This window comes from Stenella coeruleoalba (assembly GCF_951394435.1).
Source record: "Stenella coeruleoalba genome assembly, chromosome: 2".
Lineage (NCBI taxonomy): Eukaryota > Metazoa > Chordata > Mammalia > Artiodactyla > Delphinidae > Stenella > Stenella coeruleoalba.
In genome coordinates, this window is record NC_137147.1 from 37500261 (window position 1) to 37524392 (window position 24132).

The 24132-nt window shown below is 39.4% G+C and overlaps 1 protein-coding gene across 5 annotated transcripts in view; it reads left to right on the forward strand.

Annotated features, from left to right (window-relative positions):
- Positions 1–24132, forward strand: part of PPP2R5E (protein phosphatase 2 regulatory subunit B'epsilon) — a 204166-nt gene that overhangs the window by 139702 nt on the left and 40332 nt on the right. For all 5 annotated transcript variants that reach the window (XM_079912189.1, XM_079912190.1, XM_079912188.1 and 2 more), the window contains exon 4: positions 21713–21814. In XM_079912189.1, coding sequence (XP_079768315.1) covers positions 21713–21814 — 102 coding nt within the window. The remainder of the gene's footprint in view (positions 1–21712; positions 21815–24132) is intronic.

Sequence of the window (24132 nt, forward strand, 5' to 3'; positions counted from 1 at the left end):
TTACTTAACGCTTTTCCCATCTGGGGACATTTAAACTGTTCTCAAATTCCACTATTAAAAGTAACACTGGGACTTCCCTGATAGTCCAGTGGTTAAGACTTCGCCTTCCAATGCAAGGGGTGCGGGTTCCATCCCTGGTCTGGGAGCTAAGATCCCACATGCCTCGTGGCCGAAAAACCAAAACATAAAACAGAAGCAATATTGTAAGAAATTCAGTAAAGACTTTAAAAATGGTCCACATCAAAAAATATTTAAAAAAATAAAAAAGTAACACCACCATTAGCCCCAAGAGACGTTGTGAAGGAATAAATAAAATGACTTGTTGATAAGTTGCATAAAGCAGATAGCGGAGAGGAAGAGTTAAAGAAAATTCCAAAGGGTTAGACAGATGAGAAAGGTGAGAAGAGAATTCTCTTTCAGGGGAAAATAGAGGATGTGATTGGTTTTGACTAGAATGAATTCGAGATCTAATGAGATGTCAGAATTGCTCTGTACATAACTGGAAATAATGGAGTTAAGGACATCCTAGTGCCCTGGAAACAGAAATCATAGTAGAAGAGATGACAGAGAACTGAGTATTGAGACAAGAGCATCATGCCAAGGGTTCAGCTTTGCTCGACCTTGAGTTGTAGTGCTGATTTTTCTTTTGAGATTTGTGTACTTGTTCATTGGGTGAAATTGATGACTTTGAGGCATTCATTTGACTTCTTTATTCAGTATTCTAAGATCCAGAATGTGCTTTGCTTTCTATTTTGATTCACACTAAGATCTTTTACTGTGGTTGGTGCTAATTCTGAGAAAGGAAACTTGATGTGGGCATCTCTCACTTTACCTTGGCTGAGGTTAGAGCAGCTGCCATTTAGTTTTCTTGTCGTTCTGCTGGATTCTTTCCCACTAATGGGGGATTGACATTTTTGCATAAGAAAATTAAATTGCCTGAATTAGCAGAAGTTACTGGAGAATGGAAGAAATAATTTAATAGGAAACAATTGCTAACTTTTGAGTAAATAGTGCGAATTGAACACATACATGCGTTATGTTTACTTGCTTTATCTCTGAACCCACACAAAAATTACTGAAAGGAAATAAAGCCCACAGGAACAAAGCCAAACGGAGAGGACATCTCAGACTCAACATTTTGGAAGCCAGAAAGCAAATGAACCTGTGGTCACTACCTTGGCTGATTAGAGACAGTTGAACCCTAAGCAACAGCAAGGACAGTTCAGAAGTAGCCAACTCATACCGTATTAACCCCTGGAAGGTGCAGAAAGGTACTTTTCAAAGTAAGGGTGCATGGGGGCAAAAATAGGAGACTTGGTGGAAGGTCTGTGTAAGAAGTAGTTGGAACTCCTAATCCTACCCACTCCCCCCAAACCAGGCAGCCAGATGACTGTGCCCTCCAACTCCCAGCAGAAGACTGAAGGACTACTCTCTGGAGAGGCTAAACTGGAGGGAATCTAGACTCAGGGATATAAGGCACAGTTCAGAGCAATGGTACCTTTCTGAAAGCAGGGAATCATGTTGAGTGGAAGGATCCTTAACCCTCTTCCCCATCCCAGCTCCCAGATCCCTTTTGCCTCTACTCTGGAGATGGATGTTTCTTTTCTGGAGAATCAGACAAGCCCAAGAGAAAAGACCCAAAGGCACCAATAAAAGGAGAGTTCCTGGGAGGACGAAAGGGGGGTTGTGGTAAGGAAATGGCCCAGCCGGTCTCAATGCCACCCTCTCATACAGGGCTCCCATTTTAATATGCCTGGATGTGGCACTGTGAGTAAGAGCACAGATTTTGTGGGTTTGAGTCCTCTCTCCTTGCTCTGTACTGGCATTAATGCTATTAGTTAGTTTTGTGAGATTTTGAATTTTATATAAGTGCGCATGGAGGGGGCTCTGCTCAGATATCCTCCTCTTTCCCTTGCATCCCCCTACCCTCCCGATCTCTTTTCCTGCTATTGGCGCATTGCTGTCTTCTGATGGGCATGTGGTAGGTCAGAGAGAATGGAACAAAAGACAGAGATCTTTCGTTCACGCGCTTTCTCCCTTTTGTCTCCTTGTAACTAAATGTTGATGTTATTCCTCAAAACTGTACCTAGTATTTATGTTTGATCTGTATTCAAATTCTATTGATCCTCTGGTCTTAATCTCTTGTGGACAGATCCCTTTCTTCCCATGCAGTTGTCAGTGCTCTGATCCTTCTAGAAACTGATTGTCTAAAGGGATCAAATTATTTTCAGAAAAATCCAGTTACACCAATTGATCATAACAGTTATCAACTAAATACTGCCACCACCAACAGCAGCAGTAATAACATCAATGAAAACAGGTTTTTTTTTTTTTTTGAAAGAAATACTTAATGAAGGAAATATAAGTAAAAATGATGGTATCATTGTGAGTTAGGAAAATAGTACATGACCAAAATTTCTATTAATTTAATCTTGTCTTTTGAATTTGTCTACGTATTTAAAAATTCTAATTGGGCAACATAAATTTTTAAACTTCCTTTTTTGTTGTTTGTTACTCTCTTCAACTGACTGCTAAGCTTTTCATCATTTTAAGATGTTCTTTCTGCCTCATTTCAGAAATCAGGTTTAATAGAATGGCTGCTATGTCCTAGAAAGCCCTGTTAATACAGACTTAAGGTATGAAAGTGAATGGGTAACAATTATTAGGTTGTAATCATTGACTTTAGGAATCTTTTAAATCCTCGTTTAGATTTCCGAATGTTGTAAAACAAATCTCACAACTGTCACAAGTACGTGTTTCTTAGTCACGTGGAAACAGTGCTCTCTGTCTTTGGTTCTGGTTCGGTGAATATTTTCTGAAAGGTATAGCGCTTTGTACACAAAGGTGGTTTTATGATGAAAACGTGAGCACCCTTGCTGCAGTAGCTTGACACACCTGTGTATCACAATATTTTAGTCCTTACTGTGTCGCTAGGACCTGTGCTTGTGGCACACACCAGCATTGCCGAGGTGGTTTTGGTTCAAGGAATCATATTTAACTCAAGTGAGCATGTTTGAATAATAACTTGTGGAAACGCTTGTCTGAACATTTTAATTGTATCGACAATATTACATAGCAATGACAGTTACATGTTTATATTAGAGAATAAAGTGACACCTACAGTGGATGGCTCATAATCTAGGAAGTTGTCATACTGATTTAGTTAAATTTCTGCTCTTTAGAGTTAGTGCTAAGGACTTGTCTTTATGCTAGAATAAGGGATTTTAATGGTTTCACAACTTTTAAACAGCCTCATCCATTCACGTAGACAGTGAGGTTTAAAAAGAGAATTTATACCTAGTCTGAAGACTACGGTAGATTTATTGAGGTAATTAAAAGACATAGTTTGGCTTTAGAAACAAATTATTGATTGAACAAATTGCCAGTGAATTAAATTAAGTGCTAATTGAAAGTTTGAAAATGTTGCCATTTGTTTCCTAATCAGAGCATCAGCTTAAAAGGTATTTATCTGCTCTAAATTCCTTGAGTGTAATTACATGTGCTTTGGGATTTTTCCCCTTGTTTTTATTTATGAGTAATTATTTATCTATAACTATTTAAAAGGGGCTGAGAGTCAGGTTTGAAAGGTTCTTTATCATTGAGACCGTTAAGAATTCTTAAATTTGGTGCTGCCAAAAGTAACTTGACATTATGTGTATAAACTATTTATTACTTTGATGTTACAAAACAGACATAGCATAGCAGGGTATCTAGGCAAATTTTATTGGAATTTTAGTTCTTATTCTTAGAGTTTGAATATTTAATACAAATCCTAGTATGTTTGGAAATAGTCTTCTCTGTTCAAACGTCTGATTTAGAGATTTAAAGTGAGTTTTGTTTATGTTCACACTTTTGTTTTAGATGTAATTATTTTTGAAAATTGCATCCATGGTAAATGTTGATGAACTACTTATGAGATTTTCCTATTTTCTTTCAAGATTTAGTTTTACTATATCTATTTAGATGCATCTATTGGGCTAACACAAAATACTATGAAAATAATGCACGATGACCTAGCCTCAACATTGCATTTACTGGGTCCTCCCTCTGATTATAAATGCTGGATTAAATCATTTGTTTCTTTTCAATAGTTGATGGATTATGGAATGAATGAATGAAGAACTGGATGAAAACCTCAGGGATATCATTGAAATTGTTACTTGCGTGAGGTCTTAATACAAGTAGTGCTAGAGGAATAATGGCACTTTGAATTTTGCTTGAAGGTTCTCTATTTAACATTGTTCATATAGTTCTTTTTTGTTAGAAAATTTGCTTCTTAGATAATCCCAAGAAAATGTATTTTATAGCTATGATGTCATTTTTATATTTACAGTTGGTATACTTGCAGTATTGCATAAGTGTATGAAATTATAGTTTCACAGATGAAAGAGGGAGAAATCTTTTTGATATCAACAAGTTCACCTGCTTTTATCAAAGAAAGATGGTACTTAATCATCTAGAAAATATTTTAAAGCACAGGGAAGATGATTTAAGTTGCCTTGTTATGCTGTGGTGAAAGTGGTCCCTGATTACATTACATGCCTGGTTTTCCCAAGCCTTAAGTATTAATAGTGCTAACAAATATATAACTAAAGGAAATAAAAAGTATTCCTTTAATACCTTTTAAAAATACTTTTTAATAGTCCTTTAAGTTAAATAGTTGTTTTTTTTTTTTAAAGTAATACTCACTCTATTGTCATTACCTTCTGTTTTGTTTTTTATTAATCCTGGCAGATATTTAGTGACTAGCTACTAGGTGCTAACACATTCTGTTCTTTTATAATGTGCTAGTTATTTTCCTTAAACAATAACAACAGCAAGATGTCGACCAAAATCATGGTGTAAAGTTAGTAGTTTCTTTGGAGAGGAAGGGATTGAGGACAGTGAATTTTTATTTATTTATTTATTTTTCTGCAGTGTTTTAAGTAACTAAAATATTAGTAGTTGTATTTTAATATCGCAAATTAAAAAGTAATAAGTTGTTTAATCAAAAACTGATGAAAGTATGCCTAAACACTTCTTCCTCTTTTGCTTATCGGGCCATGCACTTGGGAACCTTTTAGTCTTCTCTTTCACGTTTGGCCAAGACTTCGAAATTTATTTTTTTATGCCATAGTTAACAGTAATCAGCAGGAAACTTAAGAACTGAAAAGTAAGAGAGCAGCCAGTCCTTCAAAGCAAGCCCCTGTTAGGTCCTAGGCCTTGCCCGCAACAGTATCCCCATCTCCTCCTCTTCCCTCGTATGTTACAGCGCCAGTCCTGAGTCACAACTGAGTTGTAACCAGTAGAGGTTCTTTTTTTTTTTTTTTTTTTTTTTTTTTTTTTTTAACATCTTTATTGGGGTATAATTGCTTTACAATGGTGTGTTAGTTTCTGCTTTATAACAAAGTGAATCAGTCATACATAAACATATGTTCCCATATGTCTTCCCTGTTGCGTCTCCCTCCCTCCCACCCTCCCCATCCCACCCCTCCAGGCTGTCACAAAGCACCGAGCCAATATCCCTGTGCCATGCGGCTGCTTCCCACTAGCTGTCTACCTTACTGCGTTTGTTGCTGTGTATATGCCCATGACTCTCTCTCGCCCTGTCACAGCTCACCCTTCTCCCTCCCCATAACCTCAAGTCCGTTCTCTAAGAGGTCTGCGTCTTTATTCCTGCTTTACCCCTAGGTTCTTCATGACATTTTTTTCTTAAATTCCATATATATGTGTTAGCATACGGTATTTGTCTTTTTCTTTCTGACTTACTTCACTCTGTATGACAGACTCTAGGTCTATCCACCTCATTACAAATAGCTCAATTTCGTTTCTTTTTATGGCTGAGTAATATTCCATTGTATATATGTGCCACATCTTCTTTATCCATTCATCTGATGATGGGCACTTAGGTTGTTTCCATCTCCGGGCTATTGTAAATAGAGCTGCAATGAACATTTTGGTACATGACTCTTTTTGAATTTTGGTTTTCTCAGGGTATATGCCCAGTAGTGGGATTGCTGGGTCATATGGTAGTTCTATTTGTAGTTTTTTAAGGAACCTCCATACTGTTCTCCATAGTGGCTGAACCAATTCACATTCCCACCAGCAGTGCAAGAGTGTTCCCTTTTCTCCACACCCTCTCCAGCATTTATTGTTTCTAGATTTTTTGATGATGGCCATTCTGACTGGTGTGAGATGATATCTCATTGTAGTTTTGATTTGCATTTCTCTAATGATTAATGATGTTGAGCATTCTTTCATGTGTTTGTTGGCAGTCTGTATATCTTCTTTGGAGAAATGTCTATTTAGGTCTTCTGCCCATTTTTGGATTGGGTTGTTTGTTTTCTTGTTATTGAGCTGCATGAGCTGCTTGTAAATTTTGGAGATTAATCCTTTGTCGGTTGCTTCATTTGCAAATATTTTCTCCCATTCTGAGGGTTGTCTTTTGGTTTTGTTTATGGTTTCCTTTGCTGTGCAAAAGCTTTGAAGTTTCATTAGGTCCCATTTGTTTATTTTTGTTTTTATTTCCATTACTCTAGGAGGTGGGTCAGAAAGGATCTTGCTTTGATTTATGTCATAGAGTGTTCTGCCTATGTTTTCCTCTAAGAGTTTGATAGTTTCTGGCCTTACATTTAGGTCTTTAATCCATTTTGAGCTTATTTTTGTGTATGGTGTTAGGGAGTGATCTAATCTCATACTTTTACATGTACCTGTCCAGTTTTCCCAGCACCACTTATTGAAGAGGCCCAGTAGAGGTTCTTAATTAATACTGGTGTTATTTTAGGGTTGTCAGATTTAGGAAATAAAAATATAGGGCGCCTAGTTAAATTTGAATTTCAGATAAACAATGAATAATTTTTTTTTCAGTCCCCTTGCAGTATGTGGGACATACTTGAGCAAAAAACGATTTGTTTATGTGAAACTTAGACTCAACTGGTACACTGTATGTTATCTGGAAACCCTATTTATTTCCATTCATTGTATATCAGGCTCTAGGCATTCAGAAATTAGTAAAGAGCCCCCGAGGGGCTCAAAATCCAGTTGCGCAGGTGAGAAGAAGGGATGTGAGGAGCAGGAACACCAGAGAGGAAACCACTGCCGTCATCTAGGTGTCTGATGATGCGGAGCTGAACCAGACAGCAGGCGTGCACAGCGTGTTTTATTTCTCTGTTAGTGCCGGGCAGGGTCATCCATCAGCTTAGGCCTGAATGCTCTCAGGTAAACAATGCCTATGGATGCCATTGAAAACCTAAGAAGGGGGTGATGGGAAAGGAGGGATGGGAAAATGAGAGAGTAATAAAAATGATAAAAAGAAATGATGGGGGGAATCAGAGAAAAAAGAGAGAGAGATATAAAGAAGTCGGGTCCATACATGGTCTTCAGGGGTTGGGGTGGAGGTGATGTGTCAAGGAAAGAACCCCCAGAACTCTCTGTGCAGATCACGGCGCTGTGTTACCTTGAAAAACTCACAAGCTCTTTGGACGTCACTTTTCTTATTTCATACAAATGGAGCTGGGTTAGGTAGTCTCTAACGTGATCTGATTCTAGAAGCAACTCAGTGGAATCCTTAATCCTAGGTTTGCTGTCTTTGAGGAGGGCCTTTTTTTTTTTTTTTTTTTCCCCCCGGTACACGGGCCTCTCACTGTTGTGGCCTCTCCCGTTGCGGAGCGCAGGCTCAGCGGCCATGGCTCACAGGCCCAGCCGCTCCGCAGCATGTGGGATCTTCCCGGACCGGGGCACAAACCCGTGTCCCCTGCATCGGCAGGCGGACTCTCAACCACTGCGCCACCAGGGAAGCCCGAGGAGGGCTTTTAACATTCCAGATTTTAGTACCCATTCCTCCCATTACCCCAGCTTTGCTTTCAGTCCTTATCGTCACTGTCTGGAGGCCAGGCCAGTGCCTTCAATCCTTTAGTTTGATTCCAACATTCAGTGTTTATTGGAATATCGTTGAAATGAAAATGAATTAGACTACCTCAAGGACACTTCTTTCTTTCTTTTTTGTTTCTTCTGGCATCACAGAAAGATTTTTATTACTTTTTATTGTTGTTAAATGAGAAGGAAAAAAATTTAAACGGTTCAAGTTTAAATGGATGGTTCTTAAGTAATCATTTGGAAGACCAATATATCATTTTACACTGTGAACTATGTGCCCATATGTGTGAACTGGAAACCACGGGGAAGGGACACTTATTTCTTAATTTTATTTTTCTTTGCATTAACCCCAGTGTAGATTAATATAAAATAGTTGAAAAATAAATTCTTCTAACATACTTTAAAAACTTATTTTGTTCATTTTTAAAAAATTGGAATATAGTTGCTTTACAGTGTTATGTTTTTACTTTCTACTGTACAGCCAAGTGAGTCAGCTATAGTATGCATATATCCCCTCCTGTTTGGATTTCCTTCCCATTTAGGTCACTGCAGAGCATTGAGTAGAGTTCCCTGCGCTATACAGTAGGTTCTCATTAGTTATCTATTTTATACATATTATATCAATAGTGTTTATATATCAATCTCCATCTCCCAATTCATCCCACCCCCCCCCCTTCCCCCTTTGTATCCATACATTTGTTCTCTTCGTCTGTGTCTGCTTTGGAAATAAAATCATCTATACCATTTTTTTAGATTCCACATACACGTGTTAGTATACGATACTTGTTTTTCTCTTTCTGACTTACTTCACTCTGTATGATCGTCTCTGTGTCCATCCACATCTCTGCAAATGACCCAATTTCGTTCCTTTTAATGGCTGAGTAATATTCCATTGTATATATGTACCACATCTTTATCCATTCCTCTGTTGATGGACATTTAGGTTGCTTCCATGTCCTGGCTATTGTAAATAGTGCTGCGGTGAACATTGGGGTGCATATGTCTTTTTTTTTTTAACATCTTTATTGGAGTATAATTGCTCTCCAATGGGGTGTTAGTTTCTGCTTCTGCTTTATAACAAAGTCAATCAGCTATACATATACATACGTCCCCATATCTCATCCTTCTTGCGTCTCCCTCCCACCCTCCCTATCCCACCCCTCTAGGTAGTCACAAAGCACAGAGCTGATCTCCCTGTGCTATGCGGCTATTCCCACTAGCTATCTATTTCACATTTGGTAGTATATTTAAGTCCATGACACTCTCTCACTTCGTCTCAGCTTACACTTCCCCCTCTGTGTGTCCTCAAGTCCATTCTCTACTTCTGCGTCTTTGTACCTGTCCTGCCCCTAGGTTCTTCATAACCTTTTTTTTTTTTTTTTTTTTAGTTTCCATATATCTGTGTTAGCATATGGTATTTGTTTTTCTCTTTCTGACTTACTTCACTCTCTATGACAGACTCTAGGTACATCCACCTCACTACAAATAACTCAATTTTGTTTCTTTTTATGGCTGAATAATATTCCATTGTATATACGTGCCACATGTTCTTTATCCATTCATCTGTCGATGGACACTTAGGTTGCTTCCATGTCCTGGCTATTGTAAATAGTGCTGCAATGAACATTGCGGTACATGACTCCTTTTGCATTATGGTTTTCTCAGAGTATATGCCCAGTAGTGGGATTGCTGGGTCGAATGGTAGTTCTATTTTTAGTTTTGTAAGGAACCTCCATACTGTTCTCCATAGTGCTTATATCAATTTATATTCCCACCAACAGTGCAAGAGGGTTCCCTTTTCTCCACACCCTCTCCAGCATTTATTGTTTGTAGATTTTTTGATGATGGCCGTTCTGACTGGTGTGAGGTGATACCTCATTGTAGTTTTGATCTGCATTTCTCTAATGATTAGTGATGTTGGGCATCCTTTCATGTGTTTGTTGGCAATCTGTATATCTTCTTTAGAGAAATGTCTGTTTAGGTCTTCTGCCCATTTTCGGATTGGGTTTTTTGTTTTTTTTTTGATATTGAGCTACATGAGCTGCTTGTAAATATTGGAGATTAATCCTTTATCAGTTGCTTCATTTGCAAATATTTTCTCCCATTCTGAGGGTTGTCTTTTCATCTTGTTTATGTTTTCCTTTGCTGTGCAAAAGCTTTTAAGTTTCATTAGGTCCCATTTGTTTATTTTTGTTCTTATTTCCATTTCTCTAGAGGGTGGGTCTAAAAGGATCTTGCTGTGATTTATTTCATAGAGTGTTCTGCCTATGTTTTCCTCTAAGAGTTTAATTGTGTCTGGTCTTACAGTTAGGTTTGTAATCCATTTTGAGTTTATTTTTGTGTATGGTGTTGGGGAGTGTTCTAATTTCATTCTTTTACATATAGCTATGCAGTTTTCCCAGCAACACTTATTGAAGAGGCTGTCTTTTCTCCATTGTATATTCTTGCCTCCTTTATCGAAAATAAGGTGACCATATGTGCGTAGGTTTATCTCTGGGCTTTCTGTCCTGTTCCATTGACCTATTTCTGTTCTCGGGCCAGTACCATACTGTCTTGAGTATTGTACCCTTGTAGTACAGTCTGAAGTCTGGAAGCCTGATTCCTCCAGCTCCGTTTTTCTTTCTCAAGATTGCTTTGGCTATTCGGGGTCTTTTGTGTTTCCATAGAAATTGTGAAATTTTTTGTTCTACTTCTGTGAAAAATGCCATTGGTGGTTTGATAAGGGTTGCATTGAATCTGTAGATTGTTTTAGGTAATATAGTCATTTTAACAATGTTGATTCTTCCAATTCAAGAACAAGGTATATCTCTCCATCTGTTTGTATCCTCTAATTTCTTTCATCAGTGTCTTATAGTTTTCTGCATACAGGTCTTTTGTCTCTTTGGGTAGGTTTATTCCTAGGCATTTTATTCATTTTGTTGCAGTGGTAAATGGGAGTGTTTTCTTAATTTCTCTTTCAGATTTTTCATCATTAGTGTAGAGGAATGCAAGAGATTTCTGTTCATTAATTTTGTATCCTTGTACTTTACCAAATTCATTGATTAGCTCTAGTAGTTTTCTGGTAGAATCTATAGGATGCTCTATGTATAGTATCATGTCATCTGCAAACAGTGGCAGCTTTGCTTCTTCTTTTCCGATTTGGATTCCTTTTATTTCTTTTTCTTCTCTGATTGCTGTGGCTAAAACTTCCAAAACTATGTTGAATAATAGTGGTGAGAGTGGGCACCCTTGTCTTGTTCCTGATTTTAGAGGAAACGGTTTCAGTTTTTCACCATTGAGAATGATGTTGGCTGTGGGTTTGTCATATATGGCCTTTATTATGTTGAGGTAAGTTCCTTCTGTGCCTACTTTCTGGAGGTTTTTCATCATAAATGGGTGTTGAATTTTGTTGAAAGCTTTCTCTGCATCTACTGAAATGGTCATATGGTTTTTCTCCTTCAATTTGTTAATATGGTTTATCACATTGATTGATTTGCATATATTGAAGAATCCTTGCATTCCTGGGATAAACCCCACTTGATCATGGTGTATGATCCATTTAATGTGCTGTTGTATTCTGTTTGCTAGTATCTTGTTGAGGATTTTTGCATCTATGTTCATCAGTGATATTGGCCTGTAGTTTTCTTTTTCTGTGACATGTTTGTCTGGTTTTGGTGTCAGGGTGATAGTGGCCTCATAGAATGAGTTTGGGAGTGTTCCTCCCTCTGCTATATTTTGGAAGAGTTTGGAAGGATAGGTGTTAGCTCTTCTCTAAATGTTTGATAGAATTTGCCTGTGAAGCCCTCTGGTCCTGGGCTTTTGTTTGTTGGAAGATTTTTAATCACAGTCTCAATTTCAGGGCTTGTGATTGGTCTGTTTATATTTTCTATTTCTTCCTGGTTCAGTCTTGGAATGTTGTGCTTTTTTAAGGACTTGTCCATTTCTTCCAGGTTGTCCATTTTATTGGCATAAAGTTGCTTGTAGTAATCTCTCATGATCCTTTGTATTTCTGCAGTGTCAGTTGTTACTTCTCCTTTTTCATTTCTCATTCTATTGATTTGAGTCTTCTCTCTTTTTTTTCTTGATGAGTCTGGCTAATGGTTTATCAATTTTGTTTATCTTCTCAAAGAACCAGCTTTTAGTTTTACTGAACCTTGCCATCGTTTCCTTCATTTCTTTTTCATTTATTTCTGATCTGATCTTTATGATTTCTTTCCTTCTGCTAACTTTGGGGTTTTTTTGTTCTTCTTTCTCTAATTGCTTTAGGTGTAAGGTTAGGTTGTTTATTTGAGATGTGTCCTGTTTCTTAAGGTAGGATTGTATTGCTATAAACTTCCCTCTTAGAACTGCTTTTGATGCATCACATAGGTTTTGGGTCGTTGTGTTTTCATTGTCATTTGTTTCTAGGTATTTTTTGATTTTCTCTTTGATTTCTTCAATGATCTCTTGGTTATTAAGTAGTGTGTTGTTTAGCCTCCATGTGTTTGTATTTCTTACAGATTTTTTCCTGTAATTGATACCTTGTCTCATAGCATTGTGGTCAGAAAAGATACTTGATACGATTTCAATTTTCTTAAATTTACCAAGGCTTGATTTGTGACCCAAGATATGATCTATCCTGGAGAATGTTCCATGAACACTTGAGAAGAAAGTGTATTCTGTTGTTTTTGGATGGAATGTCCTACAAATATCAATTAAGTCCATCTTGTGTAATGTATCATTTAAAGCTTGTGTTTCCTTATTTATTTTCATTTTGGATGATCTGTCCATTGTTGAAAGTGGGGTGTTAAAGTCCCCTACTATGTTTGTGTTACTGTCGATTTCCCCTTTTGTGGCTGTTAGCATTTGCCTTATGTATTGAGGTGCTCCTATGCTGGGTGCATAAATATTTACAGTTGTTATATCTTCTTCTTGGATCAATTCCTTTATCATTATGTAGTGTCCTTCTTTGTCTCTTGTAATAGTCTCTATTTTAAAGTCTATTTTGTCAGATATGAGAATTACTACTCCAGTTTTCTTTTGATTTCCATTTGCATGGAATATCTTTTTCCATCCCCTCACTTTCAGTCTGTAGGTGTCCCTAGTCTGAAGTGGGTCTCTTGTAGACAGCATATATATGGGTCTTGTTTTTGTATCCATTCAGCCAGTCTGTGTCTTTTGGTTGGAGCATTTATCCATTTACATTCAAGGTAGTTATTGATATGTATGTTCCTATTACCATTTTCTTAATTGTTTTGGGTTTGTTATTGTAGGTCTTTTCCTTCTCTTGCGTTTCCTGCCTAGAGAAGTTCCTTTAGCACTTGTTGTAACGCTGGTGTGGTGGTGCTGAATTTTCTTAGCTTTTGCTTGTCTGTAAAGCTTTTAATTTCTCTGTCGAATCTGAATGAGATCTTTGCTAGGTAGAGTAATCTTGGTTGTAGGTTTTTCCCTTTCATCACTTTAAATATGTCCTGCCACTCCCTTCTGGCTTGCAGAGTTTCTGCTGAAAGATCAGCTGTTAACCTTATGGAGATTCCCTTGTATGTTATTTGCTGTTTTTCCCTTGCTGCTTTTAATATTTTTTCTTTGTATTTAATTTTTGATAGTTTGATTAATATGTGTCTTGGTGTGTTTCTCCTTGGATTTATCCTGTATGGGATTCTCTGTGCTTCCTGGACTTGATTAACTATTTCTTTTCCCATATTAGGGACGTTTTCAACTATAATCTCTTGAAGTATTTTCTCCGTCCCTTTCTTTTTCTCCTCTTCTTCTAGGACCCCTATATTTCGAATGTTGGTGCGTTTAATGTTGTCCCAGAGGTCTCTGAGACTGTCCTCAATTCTTTTCATTCTTTTTTCTTTATTCTGCTCTGCAGCAGTTTATTCCACTACTTTATCTTCCAGGTCACCTATCCGTTCTTCTGCCTCAGTTATTCTTCTATTGATTCCTTCTCGAAAATTTTTAATTTCATTTATTGTGTTGTTCATCATTGTTTGTTTGCTCTTTACATCTTCTAGGTCCTTGTTAAATGTTTCTTGTATTTTCTGCATTCTATTTCCAAGAGTTTGAGTCATCTATACTATCGTTACTCTGAATTGTTTTTCAGGTAGACTGCCTGTTTCCTCTTCATTTGTTTGGTCTGGTGGTTTTTTGCCTTGCTCCTTCATCTGCTGTGTGTTTCTCTGTCTTCTCATTTTGCTTATCTTACTGTGTTTGCAGTCTCCTCTTTGCAGGCTGCAGGTTCGTAGTTTCTGTTGTTTTTGGTGTTTGTCCCTAGTGGCTAAGGTTGTTTCAGTGGGTTGTGTAGGCTTCCTGTTGGAGGGGACTAGTGCCTGTGTTCTGGTGGATGAGGCTGGATCTTGTCTTTCTGGTGGGCAGGTCCACGTCTGGTGGTGTGTTCTGGGGTGTCTGTGACCTTATTATGATTTTAGGCAGCCTCTCTGTTTATGGTTGGCGTTGTGTTCCTGTCTTGCTAGTTGTTTGGCATAGGGTGTCCAGCACTGTAGCTTGCTGGTCATTGAGTGGAGCTGGGTTGTAGCGTTGAGATGGAAATCTCTGGGGAGTTTTCACCGTTTGATATTACATGGAGCCGGGATGTCTCTGGCGGACCAATGTCCTGGGTTTGGCTCTCCCACCTCAGAGGCACAGGCCTGACACCCAGCTGGAGCACCAAGACCCTGTCAGCACACGGCTCCGAAATAAAGGGAGAGAGAAAGCAAGAAAATAAAATAAAATAAAGTATTAAAATAAAAAATAATTATTAAAAATAAAAAAATTTAAAGTAATAAAAAAAGAAATAAAAAAAAGAAAGAAGAGAGGAGCCAAACCAAAAAACAAATCCACCAATGATAAGAAGTGCTAAAAACTGTACTAAAAACAAAAACAAAATAATGGACAGACAGAACCCTAGGACAAATGTTAAAAGCAAAGCTATACAGACAAAATCACACAAAGAAGCATACACACTCAAACAAAAAAGAGAAAAAGGGATAAAAATATATATATATCATTGTTCCCAAAGTCCACCTCCTCAATTTGGGATGATTCGTTGTCTATTCAGGTATTCCACAGATGCAGGGAACAGCAAGTTGATTGTGGAGATTTAATCCGCTGCTCCTGAGGCTTCTGGGAGAGATTTCCCTTTCTCTTCTTTGTTCGCACAGCTCCCAGGGGCTCAGCTTTGGATTTGGCCCCGCCTCTGCGTGTAGGTCACCTGAGGGCATCTGTTCTTCCCTCAGGACGAGGTTAAAGGACAGCTGATTTGGGGGCTCTGGCTCTCTCAGGCCTGGGGGAAGGAGGGGTACGGATGCCAGGTGAGCCTGCGGTGGCAGAGTACGGCATGATGTTGCAACAGCCTGAGGCACGCCATGTGTTCTCCCGGGGAAGTTGTCCCTGGATCACGGGACCCTGGCAGTGGCGGGCTGCACAGGCTCGCAGGAGGGGAGGTGTGGATAGTGACCTGTGCTTCCACACAGGCTTCTTGGTGGTAGCAGCAGCAGGCTTAGTGTCTCATGCCCGGCTCTGGGGTCCACGCTGATAGCCGCGGCTCTCACCCGTCTCTGGAGTTCCTTTAAGCAGCACTCTTAATCCCCTGTCCTCACGCACCCTGAAACAGTGGTCTCTTGCCTCTTAGGCAGGTCCAGACTTTTCCCGGAGTCCCTCCCTGCTGGCTGTGGCGCACTAGCCCTCTTCAGGCTGTGTTCACGCAGCCAACCCCCACCCTCCCCGGCGGGTGAGCAGACAAGCCTCTCGGGCTGGTGAGTGCCGATTGGCACCGATCCTCTGTGCGGGAATCTCTCTGCTTTGCCCTCCGCACCCCTGTTGCTGCGCTTTCCTCCGTGGCTCCGAAGCTTCCCCCTCCGTCTCTGCCAGTGAAGGGGCTTCATAGTGTGTGAAAACTTTTCCTCTTTCACAACTCCCTCCCACTGGTGCAGGTCCCGTCCCTATTCTCTTGTCTCTGTCTTTTCTTTTTTTTTTTTTGCCCTACCCAGGTACGTGGGGACTTTCTTGCCTTTTGGGAGGTCTGAGGTCTTCTTCCAGCGTTCAGTAGGTGTTCTGTAGGAGTTATTCCACATGTAGATGTATTTCTGATGTATTTGTGGGGAGGAAGGTGATCTCCACGTCTTACTCTTCCGCCATCTTGAAGGTCTCCCTTACATGTTTCTTTCTGAATTATGGTTTTCTCTGGGTATATGCCCAGTAGTGGGATTGCTGGGTCATATGGTAGTTCTAATTTTAGTTTTTTAAAATTAATTAATTAATTAATTAATTAATTAATTAATTTTTGGCTGCGTTGGGTCTTCGTTTCTGTGCAAGGGCTTTCTCTAGTTGGGGCTAGTGGGGGCCACTCGTCATTGCGGTGTGCGGGCCGCTCACTATCGCGGCTTCTCTTGTTGTGGAGCACAGGCTCCAGATGCGCAGGCTCAGTAGTTGTGGCTCACGGGCCCAGCTGCTCTGTGGCATGTGGGATCCTCCCAGACCAGGGCTCGAACCCGTGTCCCCTGCATTGGCAGGCAGATTCTCAACCACTGCACCACCAGGGAAGCCCTAGTTTTAGTTTCTTAAGAAATCTCCATACTGTTGTACATAGTGGCTATACCAATTTACATTGCCACCAACAGTGTAGGAGGGTTCCCTTTTCACCACACCCTCTCCAGCATTTATCGTTAATAGATTTTTTGATGGTGGCCATTCTGAGTGTTGTGAGATGATATCTCATTGTAGGTTTGATTTGCATTTCTCTAATGATTAGTGATTTTGAGCATCTTTTCATGTGTTTGTTCGCAATCTGTGTATCTTCTTTGGAGAAATGTCTATTTAGGTCTTCTGCCCTTTTTCGATTGGGTTGTTTCTTTTATTTATTTTTGATAATTTGTGTTTGAAGGAATAAAATAGAAGGCTTAGGGCTATAGCCTCATATATTTAAATATATTAATAGAGATAGTTTGTGACTTTATAAATACCTGGATGCATTTTCTTCTAGCTATATAGACTCTTTACAGTACTGCTCTGTGGTGAGGAGTGATGCTGGTGGTTACTTGTAGTCATGATACATTTTCATAGCACGCAACTAGCATTACCTATTTAATAATGTTAGCTACTTAATAATCCATTTAAAACCTGGGCTATAAATCAGAAGTGGCTGCCATCATAAAGGAAGATTTAATGGATGCAAATTTATTATTTTGTACCGTGGTTTTTAACCATTTTTAGATCTTGGAAGTCTTTTGGAAATCTTGTGAAGTCAACTGGATCTTTTCCCCAGTTGGGCTCACACATACAAAGTGTTGCAGAAAATTCAGGAGATTTAGAGGATTCCCCTCTCCCCCGCCCCTTTCCCCCAGCCCATTCAAGGATGACCCAATTTTAAACTCATGATTTTGGAGCTCAAATGTATACTTAAAGTGGTCCCGTCATTCAGTCCTTCAACCATTCATTCATGAGCTAGACTCTAGGCATTGTGAGCAGCACTAATTTTTAACTCTCCTGACGGTGATAATCTTGTTCAAATTCAAGAGCGCATTTTCATCTTGAAATTAAAAGTATAACTCACATACTGCATGTCGATACCTTATGCTTTTTATGGATTGAGGACTAATTTGGTGTCTCCCAAGAGGATAAACAGCAACTACTGAGTTTTATCCATATTTCTCTTGCTTTAATACAGCTTTTATTAATTTCCCTTTAGTTATCCATTTTCATTCTTATCTTTGTAATTAGTCACACCGTTATAGTCACATCATCTTTCCCCCTAAATCTTTATTTCTAACATTTCTTTGTGCTTCAATATAGCAATCATCTTCAGTGCTACACAGTGTTCTACTAAATAGATATACGTCTCTAATGTTGGACATAAAGGTTATTTCCAGTTTTACACTCTTTGGAGAATGTTGCAAATGACTGCTTTAAGTAGTTTTTCCAGTCTTGTCTTAGATTAGTTTCTTAGGATAGATTCTCAAGGATGAGAGCAATGGTTCATTCATTCATGCCATTTTTATTAAGCACCTGTTATGTGCTAGGCACGGTCAAAGGCTTGGCCTTTTCCGTGACACTTGATTTGCTTTGACATTCTTTCCATTTGTGATAGAGAACTACTTCACCAGTTGAGTTGACTATTAATTGTCCAGCCTAATAGATCCTTGCTTCCTCATTACTTATGGTGAATGCTTAGTAGTACACTAAATGTTTAGAAGTATATTAAAGCGTTGTAAGGAAGGCAGATCTGAAGATATGGCAGTGTGTGGCTCAGAGAGATGTACATGCCTTTAGAACTATTTGCTGTTTGGATTATTTACACAATTCAACATTCTTTTGATGTGATGATAATTGAGAGATGAAGCTTTGACCAAGAGAGGTTTAGAACACTGTGCAGAGTTAAACATCTTAGGTTAGATAATCACTAAATCACTCAAAAATTTAAATTTGGTTAAAGGAAAACCAAAACATACAGTTTTATTATATATCCAAACCTTTATTTTGTGAACATTTACTGGATGCCCCATATGTTCCAAGAAAACAAATGTGAATATGACATTGCATATTCCTAATTAGTGGGAAGAGACATATATGGAAACAAATGCTTGCTGCAGCCCATTATGGGCACCATAAGAATGTTAATGTGTCAGAGAGTTCAGAGGAACAGAAGATTGTGTCCTTTTACCCAGATTTTTTTTCCCCCCCCCGGTACGCGGGCCTCTCACTGTTGTGGCCTCTCCTGTTGCAGAGCACAGGCTCCGGACGCCCAAGCTCAGCGGCCATGGCTCACGGGCCCAGCCGCTCCGCGGCATGTGGGATCTTCCCGGACCGGGGCACGAACCCATGTCCCCCGCATCGGCAGGCGGACTCTCAACCACTGCACCACCAGGGAATCCCTATCCAGATTTTTAATTACAGAAGACATTCTTCTCCTCCCCTCCCCTCCCCTCCCCTCTCCTTTCCTCTCCCCTCCCCTCCCCTCCCCTCCCCTCCCCTCCCGTCCCCTCACCCTCACCCTCTCCCTCTCTTCTTTTTCTCTCTCTCTTTTTTTTTAATTAATTTTTATTGAAGTATAGTTGTCCTTCCTCCCTCCCTCCCTGCCTCCCTCCCTGCCTCCCTTCCTTCCTTGGTTTACTTTCACATCTTGGGAGAGGAAAATAAAACTTGTTACAGAGTACAGTAAATATAAATGATGCACTTGGGATGAAAACTCAACTTAGTTTCTGAAATACACATGTAGTTTAATGAAGATTCAGAAACAAGTAACTAAAAGAGTTTTGCTCTTATACGCGGGCCTCTCACTGCTGTGGCCTCTCCCGTTGCGGAGCACAGGCTCCGGACGCGCAGGCTCAGCGGCCACGGCTCACGGGCCCAGCCGCTCCGCGGCATGTGGCATCTTCGCGGACCAGGGCACGAACCCGTGTCCCCTGCATCGGCAGGCGGACTCTCAACCACTGCGCCACCAGGGAAGCCCGATTTTTGCTCTTTTGATTACAGTATGACTGGCTGGTTGAAGAGAAGTCATTGGTTGATGATTATTTGAAAAGTCACCAGTTTCTTTGTAAACATAATTTTTAATAATCATTGGAAGGAACCAAAGTAAAATAATATAAATGTGCATGCTGTAATTAGCCATAGCAAAAATGTTCTAATATGATAATTTTTTTTTTCAGTCATCTAAGCTAAAGGAGAGCAAAAGAGGTAGTCTGCCCACTTTTCTAGAACACTATAGTGGAGCCTGACAGCTCCACTATAGTGTTAGTATAGTAACCTCAGATCTCCACATCCATGCTTCTAGTTCCTCAGCGGTAAATTGGGGAATGACAGTACCCACTTCAGTGCTGCTCTGTGCTCATCTTAGTCCACTTCAGAACAACATTTGCTGCTGTTGTCCTCTTTTTCCTTCTTAAGACACTCTGCTCTCCTAGCTCCTAAGACCCCCCTACTCTACTGTTTTCTTCTCCTACCTCCTACTCCTTTTCATTTGCCTATTTTGGCCTTTTTTTTTTTTTTTTTTCCTGTCTGGTTTCTAAATGTTGGATACCTCAGGGTCCTTTCCCTTCTTTCTATTCATTCCTTTCCAAGGAGATCCCTTAGTCCCATGGCTTTAAATATCGTCTGCATGCTGCTGAGTCCCTGTATGTCTCCAGTCCTGACCTGTCCAGCTCTGAGGTACAGATTCATGTGTCTGATTGGCTCCTGGATATTGCTCCTTTAACATATTTCTAACTGGATCTCTGGATCTCCCCACCAAGGCAAGGAAACAAAGAAAACTTCCCTTTCCCAGTCATCTCCATCTTTGGTAAATGACCTTATATCTGTGACTCATCCTTGAATCTTTCCTTTCGTTCACCCCATACATCCAAGCCAGCAGCAAATACTACCTCCAGAATATATTTTGAATCATTCTATTTCTGTCTTCTCTGCTAGCCATCATCATATCTTGCCACTTCCACAGACTTCTAACTTGTACCCTTCCTGTCTGTTCTATACATAGCTGCCAGAGTGATTTTTTTTTTTTTTAAAGTAAAAATCAAACCATGTCACTTCCCTGTTTAGATCCACTGGTGTCTTCCCATTGAGCTTAGAATAAAATCAAATCTTCTTTCCAGAGCTTACACATCTGGGTTTAATTTCCATATCTAGAAAATAGGGATAATCATGACTTTACCTAGAATATGAACTCCTGGAAGGCACAGATTTTTCTCTGCTTTGTTCATTGCTATTGTCCCAGTGCCCAGAAGAGTGTGTGCACATAATGGGCACTTAATAATTATTTGTTGAATGAGTAAACACATTCAGATTATATGGGCCTCCAGAAGCCTTTCTTTTTCCCTCTTTCAGAGCAACATATCATAGCTTCGTATTTTCTACTTTATACAGAAAGTCCAGCAAAGGCTTCTGGTGCAATCTCTCCCCACCCCGCACCTCCTTTTTTTTTCCTGGCCCACAGCGGCGGCTTGCAGGATCTTAGTTCCCCAACCAGGGATTGAACCCGGGCCCTCCTCAGTGAAAGCTCAGAGTCCTAACCACTGGACCACCAGGGAATTCCCTCCCCACCCCTGTTTTATTTTTTAGATCTGAGGATACATTTGGGTCATTAGGAGAGGATAGATAAGTAATAGAACAAGAAACAGAATAGAAATTGGAAGGAACCCTGGGTAGGTTACTGCAAAGTAGTAGCAACAGCATTTTAAAAATAAGCATTTTACTATAGAAATCTTGGAATATATGCAGAAATAGTAGAATAGTATAATGAATCCTCGTCTCTTCATAGCCCAGTTTCAACAGTTATCAACTCATGGCCATTCTTTGAGCATCCAGGATTTAATCTGGAAATTTCCCATGGTAAAGAAATACCTGGTCTATAGAAATTTGTATTACAGATGTATCTTACCCTGGGCATTGTTACTATTTTGTAAACCAACTGAGAACAGATTAGATATGATTTTAAGAACTTCAGTTTCTGAAATATCTTTTCTGATTTGCTTTTTGTAGATGCCTGAAATTTTACTATTAGTATAACTGTAAATTTGCAAATCATGAATAAGCCTGAGAAGGGAAATACATGAAGCCCATTAACAGTTATTTATATTTTAGTGTAAACTGATTAATTAGGAGCACGCTTGACTGATAAGTAACGAAGCACAAGCTTTGATAGGAGGCGTAAGATCACAGGGACCTGGGTGGGGGAGGCCTTATAAGGACTCCAAGTACTGGTCAAGAGGGTGCTGCTCTGCTATTTTCCATCTTTTCCTGGAGGTGGTTCTGGCTTCAAAGCCTATAGAAAGAGTTTTCCTTCCAGTCTGGTGGTGTTCCTGTCATCTGTCGTCTGGGTTCCCTTCTGCTGGCTGCAAAGACCTTGTGTAAGGCTGCTGAGGAGGTGATTCCATTCCAGCTAACTCTGCTGCTTGTTTATTTTTAGGTGTCTTGCAATATATTCAGAACTCTCCCTCCTAGTGACAGCAATGAATTTGATCCAGAAGAAGATGAACCTACCCTTGAGGCATCGTGGCCACACTTACAGGTACTTTGAACTACTATTTGTTATAAAAGAAAGATCCATTAACTCATTAGCTGATTAGCATGGGAATTCCTTGAAGGCCTTATTCACCAAGAAATCAAATTAGAGTACATTACTGGAAAGCTAAAGAATGCTTTTTATGTTTCTTACTGTTGATAATTAGGATGCCAAAAGAATAAAATAATAAGCATTATAATGCTTTAGGGTGGGCCCTCCTGGGTTGCATGCTCAGCCAGTGATATTATTAGAGCTTCTATGTGATCCTTCCTGCTGGAGGCTCAAACAAGAACAGAACTATTTTCCATTAATATTAGTTAGATGTGATTAGGTCACAGAGTACGTACCTCATTTTCAGCAGTTAGGTACCCGGGGGACTTTGAATGCCTGTCTTCAAGATAACCACGAATGTGTTTCTTTAGCCTGGAAGGGCAAAATCAAATTGCAATAGCTATTTCACAGTGTTGTAAGGAAGAGCAATAGCTGAGAAAAATCTTCTGCAAAGGCCAATTTTGTACTCTTGCACTGAGAAGGCCATGTTTTCCAATCATCCTCATGTGCCAGGACAGATTAGGACCATCCCTGCATCTCCTTTCCCAGCACCAGGCCCATTTGTATCGTATTTACTTATCCATACCAGACCTTTTCCATCCTCCTTTCCTGGCTGCCCTCTTTCAAGGCCAGCATTTCTCAAATGAGTAAAACAAGGAAATGTGAGTGTAATGAACCTCAAAGCCATTTTTCCATTCAGTTAGAATGTCCTCAGAGGCTGTGTGACAGCTAGTGAGGAGGGAAGGGGTGGTAGAGAAGGAATATGACCATGTCCATTTTCACCCTAAGGCAGAAGTCACTGCATCTTTGTAGAAGTGTGCTCACGGTTACTAGTTGACTTTCTGAAGGGCAGAAAACTATGCAGCAGGGAGATAAGGCCTAGAGATATTCTAAGGGTTTATTTTTTTCCCCACTTCAGAATTATTGACATAAATTTGCAGCTTTCCCTGTCCTGCTTTGGAAGCTCAAGGTTGCTGCAGATATACATGTAATGCTCTTTCCCCTAGTTATGTGGAGAGCTTTCAGGGGCTGTGTTTTCTCAACTCTTACCTAGGCATGTAATACATATGTATTCCTGCTACCAATGCCAAAATACAGAGTAAATTAGTTAAAACATTGTAGTTGATTTACTATCTTAGATGTTTGATTTTTTTTTATAAGGTGCCAGACATACTATCTGTAATCTAAGAAATTTGCAAAACTACTTGTGCTTTTCATGGTGTATCCCAGATTATGACAAAAAATCCAAAAAGAAAACAAAAAATGGAATTACTGTTTTGAATGGATGGACTTTTTGTCATGTCTTATTCTTGATGCTTGGCACCAGTTCACAGAAGTGCAGTATAGTCTGGAAGAAATTTAAAAAACAAAGCAAACAAAAAAGATACTTTTCTCAGAAAAGTCCTGCATCTTGTGGTTGAAAAGACAGGGAAGGAGATGTCTTCAAAGCTTCAACTTGTTGTCTTGTCTACCTCCTGAAGAAGAGAGAGTAGACCATTCTTGCCATTTGCAGGAGCTTTTTGAATACTCTAAATCATGATCGCCATAGATATAAATTTCCCCTAAAGTATGATAAACTTTATCATACTCAATATTTAACTCAGTATTTCAGTTAATCCTTGCTAAGCTTAATGACTCTATAAAATATGGGTCTAAATTAATTTCTAAAGCTATTAAGCAGAATTCTGCCACCAAAAATCTTGAGCTTACACTGTGTCTTTACTACAGGAACATTAACCATTAGTTCATCTGCAATGCTTAAAACCAAAGCAACAGTGAGGAGTGATGCTGAGACCTGTACCCTTAATGGATCTGAAGTCACAAACTGTGTTCCAAAACAGGCTGGTTTCATCTGTGTTGACATCTTGTTTCAGCCTGTAGTCCTCTCTCCCCTTCTTTAGCTCAGGGGGAAACATGACATAGGCTGGATCAGGTAAAGAAGCCTGTAAGAGAAAAGAATGAATATATGTATATGTATAACAATCACTTTGCTGTACACCTGAAACTAACATAACGTTATAAATCAACTATACCCCAATAAAATTAAAATTAATTTTAAAAAAAAGAAATCTACTCTTAAAATTCACAAATGAACCTTCATTCATAGCAAAGGCCAAGTCAGAAGGCACTGTCTTTTGCTTTATGGAAGTATTTGTACTGGCTCCTGACTTGTCTCACGAATTCTGTGTTTTCTTTGTATATTCTGACTCCACAAATCAGTCACCTTTCCATTTTCACTAATAAGTGGTTTTAGTACTGGCAAGAGCCCTCGT